This window comes from Penicillium maclennaniae, assembly GCF_028827695.1.
Source record: "Penicillium maclennaniae strain IBT 15551 chromosome Unknown utg000004l:1.0-3007600.0:1.0-3009580.0, whole genome shotgun sequence".
Classification (NCBI taxonomy): Eukaryota; Fungi; Ascomycota; class Eurotiomycetes; order Eurotiales; family Aspergillaceae; genus Penicillium; species Penicillium maclennaniae.
Genome location: NW_026623216.1, coordinates 1,244,768 through 1,263,429, shown reverse-complemented (window position 1 = coordinate 1,263,429; position 18,662 = coordinate 1,244,768). Strand labels below are relative to the sequence as shown.

At 45.4% G+C, this 18,662-nt stretch overlaps 5 protein-coding genes across 5 annotated transcripts; 4 read left to right on the top strand and 1 right to left on the bottom strand.

Moving 5' to 3' along the window:
* Positions 1 to 38: 38 nt before the first annotated feature.
* On the top strand, positions 39 to 1,696 carry N7477_004653 (oleate hydratase; the record flags this gene model as incomplete). Its single annotated transcript, XM_056966316.1, has 3 exons — positions 39 to 568; positions 627 to 1,028; positions 1,069 to 1,696. The coding sequence occupies 3 exons, from the start codon at positions 39 to 41 to the stop codon at positions 1,694 to 1,696; spliced, it is 1,560 nt and encodes a 519-aa protein (XP_056823097.1).
* Positions 1,697 to 2,487: 791 nt separating this feature from the next.
* N7477_004652 (uncharacterized protein) lies at positions 2,488 to 3,395 on the top strand (the record flags this gene model as incomplete). The annotated part of the gene is made up of 2 exons (XM_056966315.1): positions 2,488 to 2,706; positions 2,763 to 3,395. The coding sequence occupies 2 exons, from the start codon at positions 2,488 to 2,490 to the stop codon at positions 3,393 to 3,395; spliced, it is 852 nt and encodes a 283-aa protein (XP_056823096.1).
* A 4,598-nt stretch (positions 3,396 to 7,993) lies between these two features.
* N7477_004651 (serine hydrolase domain-containing protein) lies at positions 7,994 to 9,899 on the top strand (the record flags this gene model as incomplete). Its single annotated transcript, XM_056966314.1, is given in 6 exon segments — positions 7,994 to 8,543; positions 8,613 to 8,701; positions 8,787 to 8,915; positions 8,992 to 9,049; positions 9,105 to 9,698; positions 9,712 to 9,899. 6 exon segments carry the CDS (start codon positions 7,994 to 7,996, stop codon positions 9,897 to 9,899), a joined length of 1,608 nt encoding a protein of 535 aa, XP_056823095.1.
* Positions 9,900 to 11,477: 1,578 nt separating this feature from the next.
* N7477_004650 (MFS multidrug transporter) lies at positions 11,478 to 13,833 on the bottom strand (the record flags this gene model as incomplete). Its single annotated transcript, XM_056966313.1, has 3 exons — positions 11,478 to 11,606; positions 11,660 to 11,864; positions 13,556 to 13,833. The coding sequence occupies 3 exons, from the start codon at positions 13,831 to 13,833 to the stop codon at positions 11,478 to 11,480; spliced, it is 612 nt and encodes a 203-aa protein (XP_056823094.1).
* Positions 13,834 to 16,978: 3,145 nt separating this feature from the next.
* N7477_004649 (uncharacterized protein) lies at positions 16,979 to 17,269 on the top strand (the record flags this gene model as incomplete). The annotated part of the gene is made up of 1 exon (XM_056966312.1): positions 16,979 to 17,269. The coding sequence occupies one exon, from the start codon at positions 16,979 to 16,981 to the stop codon at positions 17,267 to 17,269; it is 291 nt and encodes a 96-aa protein (XP_056823093.1).
* Positions 17,270 to 18,662: the final 1,393 nt, after the last annotated feature.

Below are 18,662 nucleotides of genomic sequence, written 5' to 3'. Positions count from 1 at the left end.
TACCCTGGTGACATACCAACAGTCCTGAAAACTTGACAATGACGCCCACTCGAGACCACAAGGACGTACAGGCATGGCTTATCGGAAGCGGTGTCGCATCGCTTGCGGCTGCGGTGCATTTGATTAAACAGGGGAAAGTTCCGGCGCAGCAAGTCCACATTCTCGACGTCCACCATGGTTCTGGCGGAGCCATGAAGACGTCGGGTAACGCGCAAGAGGGATACGTTCTACACACAGGCGCACAGCCGTACTTTCATGAGGACTGTGTGAAAGACCTCCTTTCGATGGTTCCAAGTCTAGGAAACCCGGACAAGACTATATGGGAGGACATCAAAGAGCACGAGTTGTACACGAAGCCAATTAACAAAGCACACACGCGTGCGATCAGGGAAACAAAAGATGGGTTGCGCAACGTTGACATGCACCATCTGAGAATCGGCGCAAAGCTTCGCATGGATCTAATCAGATTCATTTTGGATGGCGAGAGGGGGTTTGACTCAAAGCGGATTCGCGACGTTTTTGAAGAAACGTTCTTTGAGTCGGAGTTCTGGACTCTGTGGGCAACAACGTGAGAAGATCGCTATCTTCAATATCGCTGATTACACATGATAACTGATTCTCTGCAGTTTTCTGCTTCAACCATGGCATAGCGCCATTGAGTTTCACAGGTTGCTCCTGAAATACCTCCCAGAAATGAACACCCACAACGATGTGCGAGAGTTGGACAGGACGCCGTTCAGTCTTTACGAATCGGTAATCCATCCCATAACGACATTTTTGAAGGACCAAGGAGTTGATTTTCGGTTCCATACGATGGTTACGGATCTGAAAATGTACCCTTCCAGTGACCCAACCACGATTTCGGAGATTGTGATGCTGGAAAATGGAAAGGAAATGCTTATCACAGTGGACCCTATTGACATAGTAATCGTGACGTTGGGATCGTTGTCTACCGGTATGCAGACCGGATCTAACACAAAAGCCCCTCCGCCATGGTCAGGATCTCCAGATATCATGAAACATGGAGAGTGGGCTCTGTGGCAAAAGCTTGCGCAGCAATCTCTCAAGTTTGGCAATCCTTCAAACTTTTTTTTCTACGCGCTCGGATGAGTCGAAGATCGAGACATTCACTGTCACCTTGCGTGATTCGGGCTTTATGAAGTGTTATGCCGATCTCACTCGGGACAAACCGGGCGTTGGTGCTCTACTCACCGTGGTAGAAAGTCCCTGGGGTTTGAACATCAGCGTTCCTCACCAGCCTGTATTCGCAACTCAGCCCAAGATTGTACATGTGATTTGGGGTTACGGCTTACATCCGGAAAGAAACGGGAAATACGTCAAAAAGCCGATGGAAAACTGTTCTGGTGAAGAAATTCTCTTCGAGCTTCTTTCCCATTTAGGGTTCCCCGCCGACGAAATTCTTCCATCGGCGATCACAATTCCTTGTCTTATGCCGCTTGGGACTTCTATGCTTCTATCCCGCTCTTACCATGATCGTCCGCGTGTGGTTCCTCATGAGACCACTAACCTCGCGCTAATCGGCCAGTTTGCAGAAATCCCTGATGACACCACCTACGGTGTTGAGTACAGTGTCCGAGGAGCGCAAATGGCAGTGTGCAATCTAATGAATCTGGGACACGCCCCGTCGAAAATTAGGAGAAACAAACTCTTGGAGGTTTTTGAATTGTTAGTATGAGAACTCGCGTCATTATTCTCGAGCTGTTTCGACCCGTGTGGCTCCCTGTATAAGTCATGCGGGTTTCATGATGTGACTCTCAAATTTAATCTTTGGGGATGCTCGTATGTAACGTTTCGAATCTCCTGTAATATTGTTCTTTCTATTTACACATTCTTTTCCATAATCCGAATAATCAAAGGGACGTCCTTGACTATCTTCACCCTCTAGTCGTGATTGCTTGCTTGGCGACCTATGTCGCTGGATAGATGAGGGACTGATGAAGCCTACGACCATCACTTCCGTTTGCAGAACTCGCATGTCAAGATAGCTTTCCGAGTGCAATAAGCTGGGGTTTCTATCCAACGCCACTTATTAGCTAGTGATGCAACCAAACACTTAGGCTCGAACGAAACGATCAACCGGGCCCGGCCGACACGGTATTTTGAGTTTGTGTTTCCGGCGGAGACTCTTACTTTCCCCGCTTTAGACGAAAAACGGTTAGAGGTCGATCCATCAGAGCTCTCTCGCTTCGAAAGCCCGTTCCGAAAGGCGGCGTCTTGGGCGAATCAAAATCATCCGGGGGGGATCATGAATTCTCTACTGAAGTGATAAAAGACCATAAAATGAGATTTTATCGGTTAGCCCAAACTTAGGGGATGGTCTCGACCGTCTCCGCCGAATAAATCTGCCCATAAGCTCGAGGTGTGAACTTATTTAAGATACACTCAAATGACGCTGTCTTTTTTTTTCATATCTCATCAATATCTTAAGGCTAGATGTCCAAAACAAACGTGAACCTTGGCACCATAATGACTACGGTGGAGAATCTAACGCACTGGCCCCCTGCAGACGGTGGACTTGTGGACGTGTTCTATCCAGAACTTCCGCCCTGGGATTCGCAGTATGGTCAAAATTTCATGGCTGAGAACCTTTCTGACAGCCCTTCACTGAAAGACCCATTCGAAGATTTCTGGGGAGACCTTACGGATTGTCCCTTTGACCAAGGCTCTCTAATCACTATTGGCAGTGTATGTGTTGCCTGACATCTTTTCCAAGTCAACATATAGCTAAAAACACAGTCAAGGCTCCTGCATACAATGGACACTTATTGCCGTCGGATGGAAACAGGCCTTCAAAGTATAGCGGCCATATCTCTGGAAGCCTTGAAACATATAAAGGCCTAGCGAATTGTCGCCAAAATGGGCTGGGGTCACCAACAACTGAGCGAAGGAAAACTACCAATCGAGATTCAGAAACCTTTAACCCGTCGCTTAAGAACCCTCCCCAGAACCCTGGTTATATATTATCCGAGTCGCGAGATCAGCACTCCAATGCCGCATTTGAAAGAGAGAGTTATTCGAGTAGCGAAGACACGCGCCGAAAGAAAGCCCACTGTCTAGTTGAAAAGCGGTACCGGGAAAACCTCAACTCCAAATATCTACAATTAGAAAAGGATATGCTGAATATCGGCCGCGATCAATACCGCTCAAATGTGGAGATGCCCCACAAAACATCGAAACGATCGAAAAGAGCGGAAATTCTCGAGCTTGCTCATCAATCTATCTCGAGTCTCCAGGAAGAATTGAGTTCATGTAAGAAAAAGCTACAAATTTTAAGGGAGGCAACTATTCCTTTTGAAACTTGCCAGTTCACGTTGCCTGATGATCTTATTGAGCCTACGAATTTCATGTCTTCTAAATCAGAGGCCAAATACTAAAATTTGCGTGATTGATTTCTTGCACCCATTATCTGACTGCCAGGTAACCGCGCTGTATGTTCATTAATGGGTAAAATGGGTCTACAGTTATCCTATTCGTCGCCTCGATTCTAGATGCCCCATAGTTCCCAGGGGTCTTAGCCTGACGGAACTCATTTGACCCATGTAAGACGTTTTATAGGATATATCTCGATTCAAGTACACTTGAGTCAAAATGTTACAGTTCACTCTACAAGATAGTCACGGTTAGACCTCGGTAAGGACCGGGACCGGGCCATATGGTCTTTGGTCTTTTTTTAAGTAGTCAGGACCGCACCACAGTCCCCCGCGGTCCTTTGCGGTCCCTTGTGTGGTCCCCCGTAAATTCATAAGGTAGTGGGAGGACCGGTGACATAATAGCGTATGTGTGGCCTTAGGCATGATCTAATGTCTGCAGTGCATAGTGCATCTTTAAGACAGAAGTTAGAGATAGACTAAGCAACTACCTAATTCAATTCCAGTTACTTATATATTTCCCTTTTTATAATAAAGCTTTAAGGAGAGACCGTACAGCCTTAATAGGATATCTATATAGTGTGACGCATGACCGTCTTGAGGCCTGAGGGAGGCCTGAGGGGGAACGTGATCTGGAAGGAGCCGTGGGTCTAACCTGATTTGGGATAGAAGTGGTTTTGTTTCGTAGATACTCGTTTCCCTCTTTCTCTCTTCTTCTTCTTCTTTAGTTTAGTTACTCTTATTAATAATATATGAATTTGTTTTTATCTTAGTCTATAATATATAACTAAACTCTTCTTTTCTCTTTCTTATCGCCTCTAAGTATAATCTAGATATTAGATATCTCTGTAAAAAATCTACGTGTTCAGGGTAGAAGGCCTGTCGGTTAGGTAATGGTATTAAAAGAAGCAAGACTGATTCTTGCTAAGTCTAAGTTATCTGGGTTAGACCTGGCACTCACCCGCGGGTGACCCTAAGGACCCTCCACCCGACCCGCCCCGCGGGTGGGTAAGGTCTGACTTCTGGACCCTAAGGTCGGGATATAGAGGTGCCCGACCCGTATAGGGTCACCCGCAAGTGACCCGCAGGGTCTATAAATAGGATAAATAGGTAAAAAACGTGACTTATTTATAACGTATTCCACCACCTTCCCGCCCACACCACCCACCTACTTCTATATTTATTATATTAAGAGATTATAGCGATAACTAAGGCTAATAAAACTTAGGATAAATCCTTTAATCTAATTAATAATACTAAGGAGAATAATATATAGGCTTAGGATAAGGAGTCCTTTTTATAGTCTTATATAATAATAGTTAATCTTAAAGAGATAGAGATTATAGATTATAATAAGGACAATAATATTAATATTAACCTTCTGTTATTTAATATCTAATAATATATATTTAGTAAGAAGCGTAAGCACTTAAAGCTACTTAATAGCTATATACTTAAGTCTTAATAATTTATAATTTATTCTATATATTAATCTAATTATATAATATTTTTTTTCTGACTTTATAAAGATTAATTGTAAAGAATCTACGTGTTCAGGGTAGAAGCCTGTCGGTCAGGTAAGGAAGGATGTCTGGACTGGAGTGTGGTATTATAAGAAGCAAGACTGATTCTTGCTAAGTCTAAGTTATCTGGAAACCCTCTCGAATTAAGTACGAATCGGGTCCGAGACTCGCTTATTACACTGCGGGGTAAACCTTCACCGCTAGTCGTTAGTATTCCTTTACACTAATATTATAGCTAAAGAAGCCTATTATTAATAGCTATTAGAATCTACTTATATTATAGCTCTTAGTCCTTAATATCCTTTTTTAAAAGCTATTAGAAAAGGTAACGCCCTAGCAACATACCCCTAAATAATAATAGCTATCAGAAAATTAGAATTACTTAGTATTAAAAATTACTAATGAATATACAGAAAACCCCCCGGAATCTATATAACTTATATATGAATAAGTAAGTCACGTTTTCTATCTATTTATCCTATTTATAAAACCTAAGGGTGACCCTCAGAGAGTCGGATATATAGGTGCCCGACCCTTAGGGTCTAGAAATGGGACCCTCCACCCGCTAAGAGAAGGTGTGGGTGGAGGGTCTGGAGGGTCACCCGCGGGTGAGTGCCAGGTCTAGACAGGATTAAAGGAGGGGCCCAGAGGTACGATATATATAGCAATTTTCATACAAAATACGCGGGGCGAGGTCCCACCCGCGTTATGTAAAATGCAATTTCTATTCTTGATAAATTAGGGATCGACGGCTATACCTAATATAGATTAGCGTGTTTCAAATTAGGGTTCGGGAACTAATTCGTGACAGTGTGGAGTTCAAACTGATTTCGAATATGACTGTAATCAATAGTTTTCTTGGAGCCCGGAGGTATTGCCATTATGATCGTAACGGTGCTGAATATAGTCTTGCAAGCAAAGAAGATGTAAATGTTTGAGAAGTGAAAAATGACACTGAATGCAAAAGTACGATCCAGGGACCGCAGTGGTCTTTTATGTAGCATGTGGAAAGCTCAGTTTCTAGGACTTTGTATTGGCGTCTTTCTTTCACGCTTTCACCACCCTCTCTTCACCACCCTTAAACATACGTTTGGGGTTCCAATCAAGCACCGTGATTCCGTGCTGTATATTATTGATTTTTTTCGAAGAAGGCTCATTAGAAATTTACAAATTGGCGCTTAGAATATATCAATAAGCCGGATACTTGATGATGCAGCCATTGAACCGTTGTTCTAACGTTCACTTACCATTGAATATTTCAGTTATTCGCTTAATTAAGCCTGACAACAAATGATCGTGAGCAAAGACTTTGAGACGCCACAACTGTTGGAAGAAAGCTTCTTGTACATTACATCGTTCAAGGCCTAAGGACGTCGTTCAGACTCAGCCACGGGCAAGCCTCGCAGAGCGTTATCCGAGACACAAGCACCGCCGAGACATCAGAAACCTTTTGGGAGACGCACGGGCAAACTAGAGAGTGTCGGTATCTGGCTGGCGGCTATTGACGGGCTTCATTAACGCTTTGCCACGGGCAACCCGTCTATCCTTTCCAGAGACTGGGGACAAACTTTGTTAAAGGAGAGGTGTTTAAACGGTGTGGTTAAACGGTGTGGTTAGGCGGTGTGGATGAACGCAGGAGTGTTGACATGTGTCGCCTGATTCAGCACGCATGATTAGTTGTCTTTGCTAAGATAGTCTTCCTCACCAATACAACTTTCTAGGTTGTCTTGGGCTTCGCTCTCTCTCCCTCTCCCTCTCCAACATATAGTCTTAGATATTACCGACTTTGTCGGGTCCATATTTCCATCACTTTCAGAACTCAGAAGCGCCTCTACTCACAAGACCTGTTCGGTAGATCTGGACCCATGACCCACGGACTAACTCTCATGACTTAGGCAGCGATGAATATTGCCTTTCACATATAGTTTGAGTCAAGCCTTCTTATGTACGTGGGGTTCGCAGCACAGACGCCCGCAAATAATCACATGCATAAACTAAGCAAGCCCACCTGAGATCCCTTGGACTTCCAAAATCGGATGCGCTAAAGCCGCGGTTTCCGGCGGGGAAGATGACGATATTTGTACCTGGGTCGGATCTCAACACAAAGGTGCCGTGCTACCCGATCTCGAGACTTGGGGTTTTAAGGACCTCGTTGTAGCGGCGACCCCTGTCGACTCTTGACCGTAACTCTGGAAAGTCTAGTGCTTTGTGCAGATATACCATTGTAACATTAATTTTTGTAGTCTAGACAACCTGCGAATCCGTTAGCACAGGTTAACTTTCAGAGAGGGATTCAAAAATATCTAGAATAACATAGAGCGGGGCAAGGTTAAATCATGGTGTAACCCAACCCGTGCAGATCGAAGCTGATAGGCCGGCGGATCAAGCCAGAGTTCTAGCGCATGCATCTATAACCAAAACTGGGGTACCTCCGTTCTCTTTGTTATGAGAGATTTCGAGGCCTGCTGATCAACAATGTCCGTTCTTCTGTTTCAGGAGCAATGCTAATACTTTGATTCCGATCCGATGATCAAGAGCTACGACGAACCTATGACTATGAGCTGACAGGTATGATCCCTGCTCATCACTCTGAGATCTGCGTCCTATGGTTACAGAACGCCCCCATAGTATAAGGCGAACTGCCGCACCGACGCTAGCTAATTCAGTGTGACAATATCACTACCCTTAAAACCAATGAAGCAATGTAAGTTGGCCTCGCGAGTTCAATACGAGAAGTTTGTTCACTTGACTCCAGGGATGCATGGAAGGAGGAGGGCCCTTCCACTAAGGCGTGTGAATGAAGGGAAGGGTCTAGGTACAGTACAATATGATAATCGCAAGAACATAATTTGGATAGTCCTAGTCAAATCATAGTGGGAGTCTGTCACCCTTAATTGGATGCAGCCCCCGTTTGTATGCTTTCTATCTTCAGTCCGTGCACTGTCAACGTGGGTATATAGCATTGCTCACGAGAACTTTCACGATAATTTAATAGCTCAATTTCCAATGGGCTTGGCGTATCGGTACATCCTATAAATATCACGTCCACCCTGAACAACATCCAATTTTAACCTGACCAATATGGCTTCTCTCACTATGCTGCTGTACCCGCCTCTGCTGGTGCTTTGCGCTGCTCTCACAAGCGCTATCCACCTCTGTCCCCTCCTTGGACCTAGCTGGCCTGCGGCCACAGATATCTCCAACGATCCTACAGTCCAGTCGGCGCTGCAGAACATCACCACGACTATTCAGGATGCTATCAACGCCGGAAACTTTTCTGGAGATTCCCTGTCTTTGGTGATATTTGACACAAGTGATCCTGGTCCATTGCTCACTCTGTCCTACACGGCCGATGCTATCAATACCACCATTGGCGTGAAGGAGGTTGACGAGAACACCGTTTTCCGCATTGGCAGTACCTCTAAGATGTTCACTATGCTTCTGCTGCTAATTGAAGCCGGTTTTAATCCCTTGGAAGACCCGGTTGCTGAGTACGTACCTGAAATTCAGGCGGCTATTTTTGATCTTCTCCGGAATTCCACACAAAGACAAGATGGGATCGACTTTACAACGTGGAACGAAGTGACGGTTGGAGAGTTGGCGAGTCACTTGGCTGGTATACCAAGAGACTGTGAGTTTTGCCCTGGTTGAGAGTCCCTTGGGCTCCCTGCGCCCACGTGTCGAAGCTAAGAATTTCTAGATGGTGTCCTTGATCTCACTGAGCAAGCTCCCTTGCTTGAATCACTGGGATTTCCCGCCCTGCCACACGCGCAGATTCCGCCCTGCGGTGTGCCGAACCCCTGCAGCAGAGAACGTATGTTGATTACTATGTCTTACTTTCGTTCCATCTCGCTGACAGGGTTTGTGATAACAGAATTCTTCAATGGGTTACTCCAGGCCCACCCTATTTTCCCCCACATCCTCCACACCGATCTACTCCAATGCTGCCTTCCAGATCCTTGGATATGTCGTGGAGGCGCTTACTAGTAGAGATTTCGATAATGTCTTAGAGAAGGATATTATCAAGCCACTGAATCTGACCCACACCTTCTACAACACGCCTAGCACCAAGCTCGGAGTCATCCCTATTTCGCAAGGCGAATACTGGTGGGATTTCAATATTGGGGAAGAGGGACCGTAAGTAGCTTCACACAACTCACTGACCCTGGATAGAAGATTCACGTGTTTCTAGTGCCGGCGGCATCTACTCATCCGCAAAAGGATATGTCCATCTTTGGTCGTGCCATTCTCAATAGCTCTCTTCTGCCCCGGTCAACCACAAGACGGTGGATGAAACCGCTTACTCACACATCATCCCTGGATTACGCTGTTGGCGCGCCATGGGAGATTCTGTCATTCGGCGACGAGCGGCCGATTGACCTCTACACCAAGTCAGGAGACATCGGCACATACTCGTGTGTGCTAGCTCTGGACCCAGACCACGGCGCAGGCTTTGTAGTCCTCGGGGCCGGTGACAACACCCACGTGTCTCTTGCCCTCGCCTCGGATCTCGTTTCTGCAAGTCTGCTCCCCGCACTTGAAAAGGCCGCCAAGAACCACGCGAACACGCGTTTCGCAGGAAAATATGCTCTGAACACCGGCAACTCCTCGATCACTATCACCACAGATGATGGACCTGGCCTAGCCGTCACAAGCTGGGTCAACAACGGAACTGATATGTTCCCAGGCTACATGACCCTCAACGGCATCTCCGATCCCTCTCAGTTGAGCATCCGCCTGTATCCGACCGGTCTTGAGAGTCCAGGACAGCTTTCCCTTTCGGGCGGTAATCCCGCCAGACCTTGGGACTGGAATTGGGCCATTCACCTCATCTTGCATCACCTGGGTCACTGTTGACTCATTGGTATACGGCAACGTGGGCCTCGACGAGTTTGTTTTCAAATTGGATAAGAATGGCAATGCAGTTAGCGTTTCTCCGAGGGTCTTGCGCACGGTTCTTCCGAAAACTAGTGGCCCCATTTGTTAATTAGCTAGCAGCATAATTGTTTAAGTACGGTACAGCCCACAGGGTACACTTATTTTGATCATGAATTATACGATGCAATTTCTTCTCGTCTCCCTTTCTCGGCCAATAGGTTTAGCATTTATGGAGTAGGAACACCACCTTCTTGTGGTTAGAATGTAAAAATCACTTAACTGTTTATATGTAACGTAGAATCCGGGATCAAGCTAGCTTATACTCTGTGGGTTTCAAAAAGGATACTCGGGCTGAGTCTCTAAGCTCGACCATAGCTGGAGCTATTCCTCAATGGGAATACAAAATAAGATATTGGTCTTGTCAAAGCGCGTAGCCAAATCACGCTAGGAACTATCGTTGACTGATCTAGCAATCGCAACGTCATCAGGCGTTATCCCTCCGACTGTCGAGGACATTGTGTCGAAGGAAAGACTGCAGCTTCTCTTCCAAGAGCAACAGCCAGCAGGTGCTTGGCGCCAGAACCAGATCACCCGTCTGTGTGCTCCGCCAAAGCCTTCTTGTTGGCCGTAACTCGCCAACTTATGAAGTAGTGGATACGCCGAGGCGGATCCTCATCGGAGATTTCGTTCTTCTCAAACTCAGATGACTGAAGTAGTGGAATAAAATAGTAATCTGGTCGAAGTCGGCTTGCAGGTTTGGGCTAATCATCCAGCGCGATAGAAAGGGGAGACACAAGCTAGAGATCATAGCTGGCTTTTTGGATCATACCGATCGGGGACGTTCGACAAATGGGTCCACTTTAGCGGGCCGGCGTTTAAGCCTTTTGGTGGTTTCTATGGGCCCCTAAGCCACTTCATGGGACGCGCGAGGTTGGGAGTCCCGTGAAACCCACAGTGCTCTAGCTTTAATCAAGCTACGGCGGGAAACGTGCACTAAGTGTAGACCTGGCACTCACCCGCGGGTGACCCTCCAGACCCTCCACCCGCACCTCCTCTTAGCGGGTGGAGGGTCCGATTTCTAGACCCTAAGGGTCGGGCACCTATATGTCCGACCCTCCGAGGGTCACCCTTAGGGTCACCCTTAGAGTCCATAAATAGGATAAATAGGTAGAAAATATAACTTATCTATTTATATATGTTATACGGATTCCGGGGGCTTTTCTGTGTATTTATTAGTAATTTTTATTACTAAGTAGTAGACCTGGCACTCACCCGCGGGTGACCCTCCGGACCCTCCACCTGTTACCGACCAGGACGAAGAAGAATTCGTGTATCATTAACAGAAGCAACTAAACTGGAGAAGAAGAAGAAGAGAGAAAGAGGGAAACGAGCAACTACGAAACAAAACCACGTCTATACCAAATCGGGTTAGACCTACGGCTCCTTCCAGATCACGTTCCCCCTCAGGCCTTCCTCAGGCCATAAGACAGTCATGCGTCACACCAAGTCCCTCACAGTACCAAAAAGCCAACTTCGATAGGTTATAACTCAACAGCGATACAAATTATTAAAAATCTATCTGAAGATTTAGAATCAGCTGAGCTCATTGCCATTTTGTAGACTTTGTTTAGTTCGAAACTGCTGATGTGGCTATTAATCGAAGTTGGATTTTCCCTCATGGTAAACACTAATCTCTGCTGAGCTTTGCCCTAAGCCTTGCCCCAAAGAAATAAAACACATAGGGGATGAAAGTCATCCCCACCCCAAGAAAAGCCAAGAGCCACGACGCCCACTGCAATCCCAAACGATCATACATCTGTGTGGTAAAAAGCGGGAACGCAGCACCCCCCCCCAAGATCGCAAAAAAACCTTAGCTGCCAAAGCGGACGCAGCAAATTCCTGGTACGAGTCGATGATATAATTATTCACCGAGTAGTAACATAGTACCATGCCAAAACCAAACGCAATACCTGAGGAGGATGGCCCCACCCAGATGATGTGCTTGAATGATGTTGCGCCCAGAATAAACAAAGAAATAGGGATGAATGGAGCCCCCAGTAAGGCTCCGAGGAGTCTGTCCTCGGGAATTGGGGTCCGTGACTGGCAGACTCGCTTGAAATGTTTTTCGATCTGTTTGTAGCCTACTTAGCCTACTTCTCCCATAGCATTAATTCATCACTCTTACACATATCTCCATATTCAGTCATCCCTCTCTGACAGGTTATGAGTCCCTTTGCCTGGCGCCAGTGATCTGACCATCGCTGGCGCCCCCTGATCATCATCCTTATCGTCTCATCGCCGTGATCATCGTCACCGCCGTCCTCTCGTGGGGGGCAGGGTAGCCATCCCTACCCGTTTCATCAAGGCTTTCATCAAGGCTTTTATCAAGGCTTTTATTAAGGCTTTGCCCTTCTATTAAGGCTTTGCCCTTTCTATTATTATGTCGACCAAAACCACCGGCTTCACCGAGCCTAAGCTCACCGACCTCGTTTCTACCCTCGTAGGCGAGAATAACTATACTTCGTGGGCTACTAGCCTTCGCTAGTCTCTCGACGCTCGCGATATATAGTTTAATAAGCTCCTCGCCGGTGAATACGTACGCCCTACCTTCGCTGACCCTTAGGCTCCTTCTATAGCTAAAACTATTTCCTATAATAAGTGGGACACTATCTCGCGATACCTTCTGCTATTACTTTACGCTATAATCGATCTAACCCTCTGTTTATATATTAGTTAATCTACTGACGCTTTTATAGCCTACCAGACGCTTAAATATGCCTTCGCCACTATAAGCTACCACACGGGCTTCGCAAAGTATTACCGGTAGGTCCGCACTACTTATAGCGGCCAGGATCCTTAAGGCTTCGTTAATACGTAGCGCCTTACTCTCGTAGAGCTTTAGGAGAATTCCCTATATCTCTCAATAATCTATATCTTCTACTAATTCCTCGAGGTAGTTAGTAGCTAACTAGAGGCCTAGATCTAGCTAAACACTCTTAAGATTAATCGTACGACCGCGGTGTCTACCAAAAATATTATCGAGAACACCTACGCCGACTTTGTTATCTCTAAATTACGTTATCTCTTTAACTTCGACGCGCCTATATCTTACTCTATGCCTACCTCAAATAAGGTAAAGGCAAAGGTTAAGCGTTTCTACTATAAGTTCTATAAGCGCCAAGCCACATATTCTACAGAAGAATACTTCCTTAACCCACAGAACTAAGACCAAGATTAGCGTCCTAAGATAAATACCGTCGACCTAAACGATCCTGCCAGTCTCTTCCTTAGGTCAGCCTAATTATCTATCTATGCCTATCCACGGTATTATACCAATCGCCGGTATTCTTTCAATTTATGCTATCCACGCATCTATGCCTATCCACGGTATCTTGCCTATCCACGGCAGCCCTCGCCTACACAGACCTCTACCTATATAGCCTAATTAAGCTACACAGATACGTTTTGGCGGCACACACACACCCGGGAATAGCTTCAACAGGATCGAGGGATTATCATTCTTCATACGGATATCTCCCACACGCATGCACCATGCTATGGTCGTGGGGGGTGTTTGTAGCCTACTTAGCCTACTTCTCCCATAGCATTAATTCATCACTCTTACATATATCTCCATATTCAGTCATCCCTCTCTGACACGATCAAAGGTGTTATGAGCAGGGAGAATCCCGCCCCTATCAGTATGGGGATGAACATTAATCCTATTATGCCGTCGTTGTATCCGTATAGTTTCCCAAAAATGACCGGATAAGCGAAGAAAATGCGTACAACATAGAGTAAATCAAAACGATATACATAGACATCAAATCCAGCACTAATTCAGTTAGAATCATTGTGATGGGACGAATCAAGCTAGTGCGGACGATATCGCGTAGGCTCAATTTAACCTTCTCCTGCTCAGTGATGATATTCGGGTTACCGGTATCCTTGCGCAGCTTCTTGGCACGCCGTTTGAGAATGACAGGGGCGTAAGTCTCCGGGATCAAGCCGACAATAATTAGTATTGCGCCAGCAAAGGCCATGTTCACCCAAAAGAATAGGTCAAGACGTCCTGAGCCAACGTTGATCCAACCACAAACAATTGGGCCGAGACTGGGCCACAGTAAGGTGCAGCAGCAAAGAAAGCAATAGCCATCCCACGGTTTTTGATTTCCCAAATGTCAGCAATGGTTCCACCAGCTAGCGTCAGCCCCGAGCTGGAGAAAACACCTGACAGGAACCGACAGGCGAGTAGGCCGCCAATGTTTGGTGAAAGAGCGCATGGAATCTGAAAAATAGTATAGAGGCCAAGAGATAGAATGTAGACCGGACGTCGACCAAGGATCTCCGACAGAGGAGACCAAAGTAGCGGCCCAACTGCGAAGCCGCATACCATAATGGAGGTTGTCAGAATGGCGACTTCTAGCGAAACATTGTACTTTTTCTCTATCAAATCTAACCCACCAGTTACAAATGACGAACCGTAAGCGATGCACACCACCAAGGCCGATACGACCATCGTGATGTACCAGCGATAAAGTCGAGCCCAATTCTTTGGATTATCGTGGTCATCAATCTTGAAGGTAACAAAATGATACGGTTCACCTCCCTTCTCCACATCCAAAATAGATATTCTTCTTCCTGTTATTGTACTTGAACGGATCTGTTCAATTGTTCTTGCGGGTACCAACCCCGTTTGCGTTTCGAGCGTGTATTGTTCAGGGAAAATGGGATTTTCAGGGCGTCCGACTTCAGGGTAATTCACCCCTAATTGTGGAGGGATTTCGGGCAGTCCATATTCACGCATCGTCTCCCCTGTCTCTGTCCTGAGAAGATAAAGATTGGGAGGTTGTCGTGTTGCTTCCTCGGGCCTTCGTGATATCATAATTCGAGAGGTAAGTGGACTTTTTTTATAGTATCAATTGAACCCTGTTCGATAGCGCGTAGATATATTATAGCACTTCAAATACTGGAAACATACCCGTTTTATCTGTGAATTGTAATCGACGATTCTTATTTCGACCTGGAGAGTACGCCAATTAATAAAATCGCGGTTTGCACGTGCCTGCCCGTTAGTTCACATGACCTTGTATACAAATTTTCAAAGAGCAGCATGGTGAGGACATGACCCAATACATGCAATCAAGCCTAACATACAAATTCAGACCTGTTAAGATTTTGGTTGGCGAACTTATTCGCCGTGAAAAATCCCTCCGAAGGTTTTCATAATTATAGCTGCTACACCCGGCCAGTATTTTATGACCTGGATAGTAGGCCCGGGAGTGTTTAATTATCCTCGCTAGATTCGATCGCTGTGATCTTCTTGACCAATCAGGCCTTTCCCTACTCATCTCCTCTCTCGCATTTGCCTAGGCCAAAAAGGTCTGTATTTTGAGCTCGAAGACCTAAAGTATTATCGGGTAGCGGGTCCCCAAACCGCCCGATACTTTACGAATTATTGGGAACAAACACGTGAAGAGAGGTTTAAACGCGAGAATTAACCTTCATATCGATCACGGCGATTCAAGGACCAAATTAGCCTCGATACCCGCAAACCGAAAGCACTGCAGCGCAATTAAAACCGATTTAGGATACAGGTCCTGAGCATGTTGAAGCAGAATCTATTTTCAATCAATTGACTGACGAGGAGAATGTTTACGCTCAGGTTTTGCTCATGCTTTGCTCAATGAGCAAGGACGGATTGATCTCTTGATCAGGACCTAGAGGCTTACCATGCAAGCTCTGGTCGGCTCATACAACTGGCCGCCTCCAACTGTGAACAGAATCGCTCCTCTTCTTCAAACTTCTTAGTCATCCCGTCGGGCAGTTCAGGGAGAGCTTCGAATGGGCTGTAACCAAATTTACATTGTATTGATAGTCAGTGGACGGAACCCCAGGGACAGGAAGCCAATCAGAAGGTAAAATATTCCCTGACGGATAACTGCCTATATCGGGTTGCAGAGCTCGCAATAGCAATTTGTCTGTACCTATTGGATTTCTCCCTACAATTAGACCAATAATTCTTCTTTCACAACGCAAGGCAGACGAAGAATAGTCGATACTTGTACAAGCTAGTCTTTGAGCGGCTTGAAACAATTTCCGACAGAAGGCCCAGGGGTGTAATTTATTAGGAACTCCACGTGATCTGAGGTCTGAGTGGAGAATATGTTGTTCTCTGGCCAATCGACAACAATTCCCACCCTACCAAAGTACTGAGAGAACGGGGTTTAACCAGCAGCTTTACGCCTTCTGGGGGTGTTTAACGCTAGGATTTTAGAAATTCAATTTTTAATTCACCGCCTGTAATAGCCCTCTTTCCGCTATTCGCATTTTGATCGCCGCTCAAATTATACGGCCCAATTAAATGTCTTGCACGCTACATCTCCCTGGTTATTTAACTTCTTTTTACCCCCTATAGGAAAGGATCTAGCTTATGGGAATGTATTCTGGAGGAGAGATTCCCTATAAGTTAGGGAAGCCCTTGGGTGTGCTTTAATATAAGAGACGATATGCATCTAGGGAACCAATGCTTTAGGCGCCAATTAAAATGGGTGGTAGGAGTGTGTCAAGCTTCGTGTAACGTACAACACGAGGTCATTCTTAGAAGCATGAAGCGTGTGCTCTGCAGCGTGATGTCATATTTTTCGGCTCCGAGATAAGGTGGGTGACGGGGAGGCAAATGAAGGGAGCTGGTAAGTTGACAGAGATCTCCGCACGTTGACTTCGTTTACTCTCATGCATAGATGAATGTAAACCAAGTTCTGCCGAAGCTCGCAAACATCTGCATGCGACACATCTTTCTACTGTATCAGTCACTTACTACAAAGCAAAAGCAAGACGAAAGCCCCCATATTGTAACGTGGGAACCATACTCTTTGACGTGTGTCGCGGTGTTGTGTGATCCTTTAATTTGAAACTCTTAATTACTCGACAGTGTAACTTTGACAGGTCTAGACTATCTAAAGTAGCTCGTTCAAAGATTACGTTATTTCTTGACTTATGAACAATCCGATGATCCGTATCGTGGATATCGATACTGATCATCATGACGTAACATATTGAACAGCAATATCCTTACATAATCAGGGACATTAAATCGATACGAAAGGTCGTCAGAAACGCAGCCACTGCTTCATCACAACCCTGATCGAAGCACCCTTTTTATTGAACCAAAATATTTATCCAAACATGCCTAGAGCAAAATTCAACGACGACAACATCACACTGTCGGTGAACCGGGAGTACCCACATATGATGGTGGAACTGTTGGACAATAAGGGTAAACGACAGGGTTGTTTTGGTCCCCACGACAAAGTGGAACATTTTACCGGAGAAGTTGAAGCTATCAATATTAAAAGAAGCCCTTTGGGTCATGAGACGCAGACGCAGACCCTAGAAATTGCGGAGAATGTGGACTTTGACGCTGGAACGGATGTTACTCTTAAGATGGATGGTGAGCACCCTATACCAAATTATTAATGAAAAGACTATTAACTAGCCAATCAAGAAAATGAGTTTTATTTCGTACAAGAAAAGCGGGCTCGGTTCTATTATGAGTATTACTGAGACATGTCTGTTGCTTACCGTATCATATGAAGACCCAATGATGGAACAGAAATGTGGATTGATTGTTACACCTCTTCCACTGTATATGGCTAAGCCATAAATGTCCTATTTCTTCTTGATTTGTGTGTAAAATTGTGGGAGGTAGTTTAGTATCATCTCTAGAATTATAATCAGCAGGTAGTAGTGATATATTTCCCGGTCTTCCAATGTGACGTATGACTATCTTAAGGACTAAGGGGGAACGTGACTAGGAAGGAGCCGTTAGGCTAACCTAATTTAGGATAGAAGGGGTTTTATTTCGTAGTTTCTCATTTCCCCCTTTCTTTCTTCTTCCTCTCCCTAGTTTAGTTAATTTATTAATGACACACGAATTCTTCTCGTCTTGGTCCGTAATAGTGTGGCCATGCTGATATTTTGAATGCACTCTATTTCAACTTATGTCTATCTCGCTGCGGTATGAGCCCCATCAGTGTATTTATGTCATCCAGTACTATAATTAATGGCTTTGCGTGCTGTGGACCTTTTAACACTCTCTGCTGACGATGCTTGCTCATGGTATGCGGCTGAAGCATCAGACTAATGCTTTGGATATGAAACTTCAAATATTTTCTAATGGTACCTAGATTGAACCAGACGTAAATTCGCGCCTGGTGTGTCTTAAGAAGTAGGTAGTGGACTGAACCCAATCAAATGTGAATGCCAAAGAAATAGTACGGCAAGAACAAAAGTCGCAGTTAGGTAGAGAAGTATTGGTCTCACAAATGTTCGGTCGAGGCTAAAAAGCTTGGGGTTGCGGCAACATACCCATGGGGCCTTGTGAATGCACAAGAAAATATTGCGAGTTTATACTGCACGTCGCAAGTATTTCTAAATATGGACTTTCAGTTATGGCCTGTTAAACCTAAGGATCGGCAGGTCAAACGACGATGGCTACGCAAGACATACTGAAAATGTGGTGACCAAAATTAGGCTTATAACTGAACATGAACAGGACATGTTTGGCTTTATATTTCACCCAGAAGTGAAAAGAAGATCCGATGCACATATTGCGACCCAAAGCTTCGCAGTTGGCGGCATATTTGTGTGAGGCCGGCAGTTCCCTCTATTTTGTAAAGCTGGCAGGCTTGAAGATTATTAAAAACACACAACAATGTGCATGCAATGTTAGGCGCAGATCAGCATCTCCTTTGCAAGCCACTCACCAGCCACGGCTCGTATAGTCTATTGAAAACCATGTTCAAGATTAGGTTAACCCAGACGTTGGTCATAGGAATTTGGGGTGACGGTTTGGCCCAGGGGACTCCGG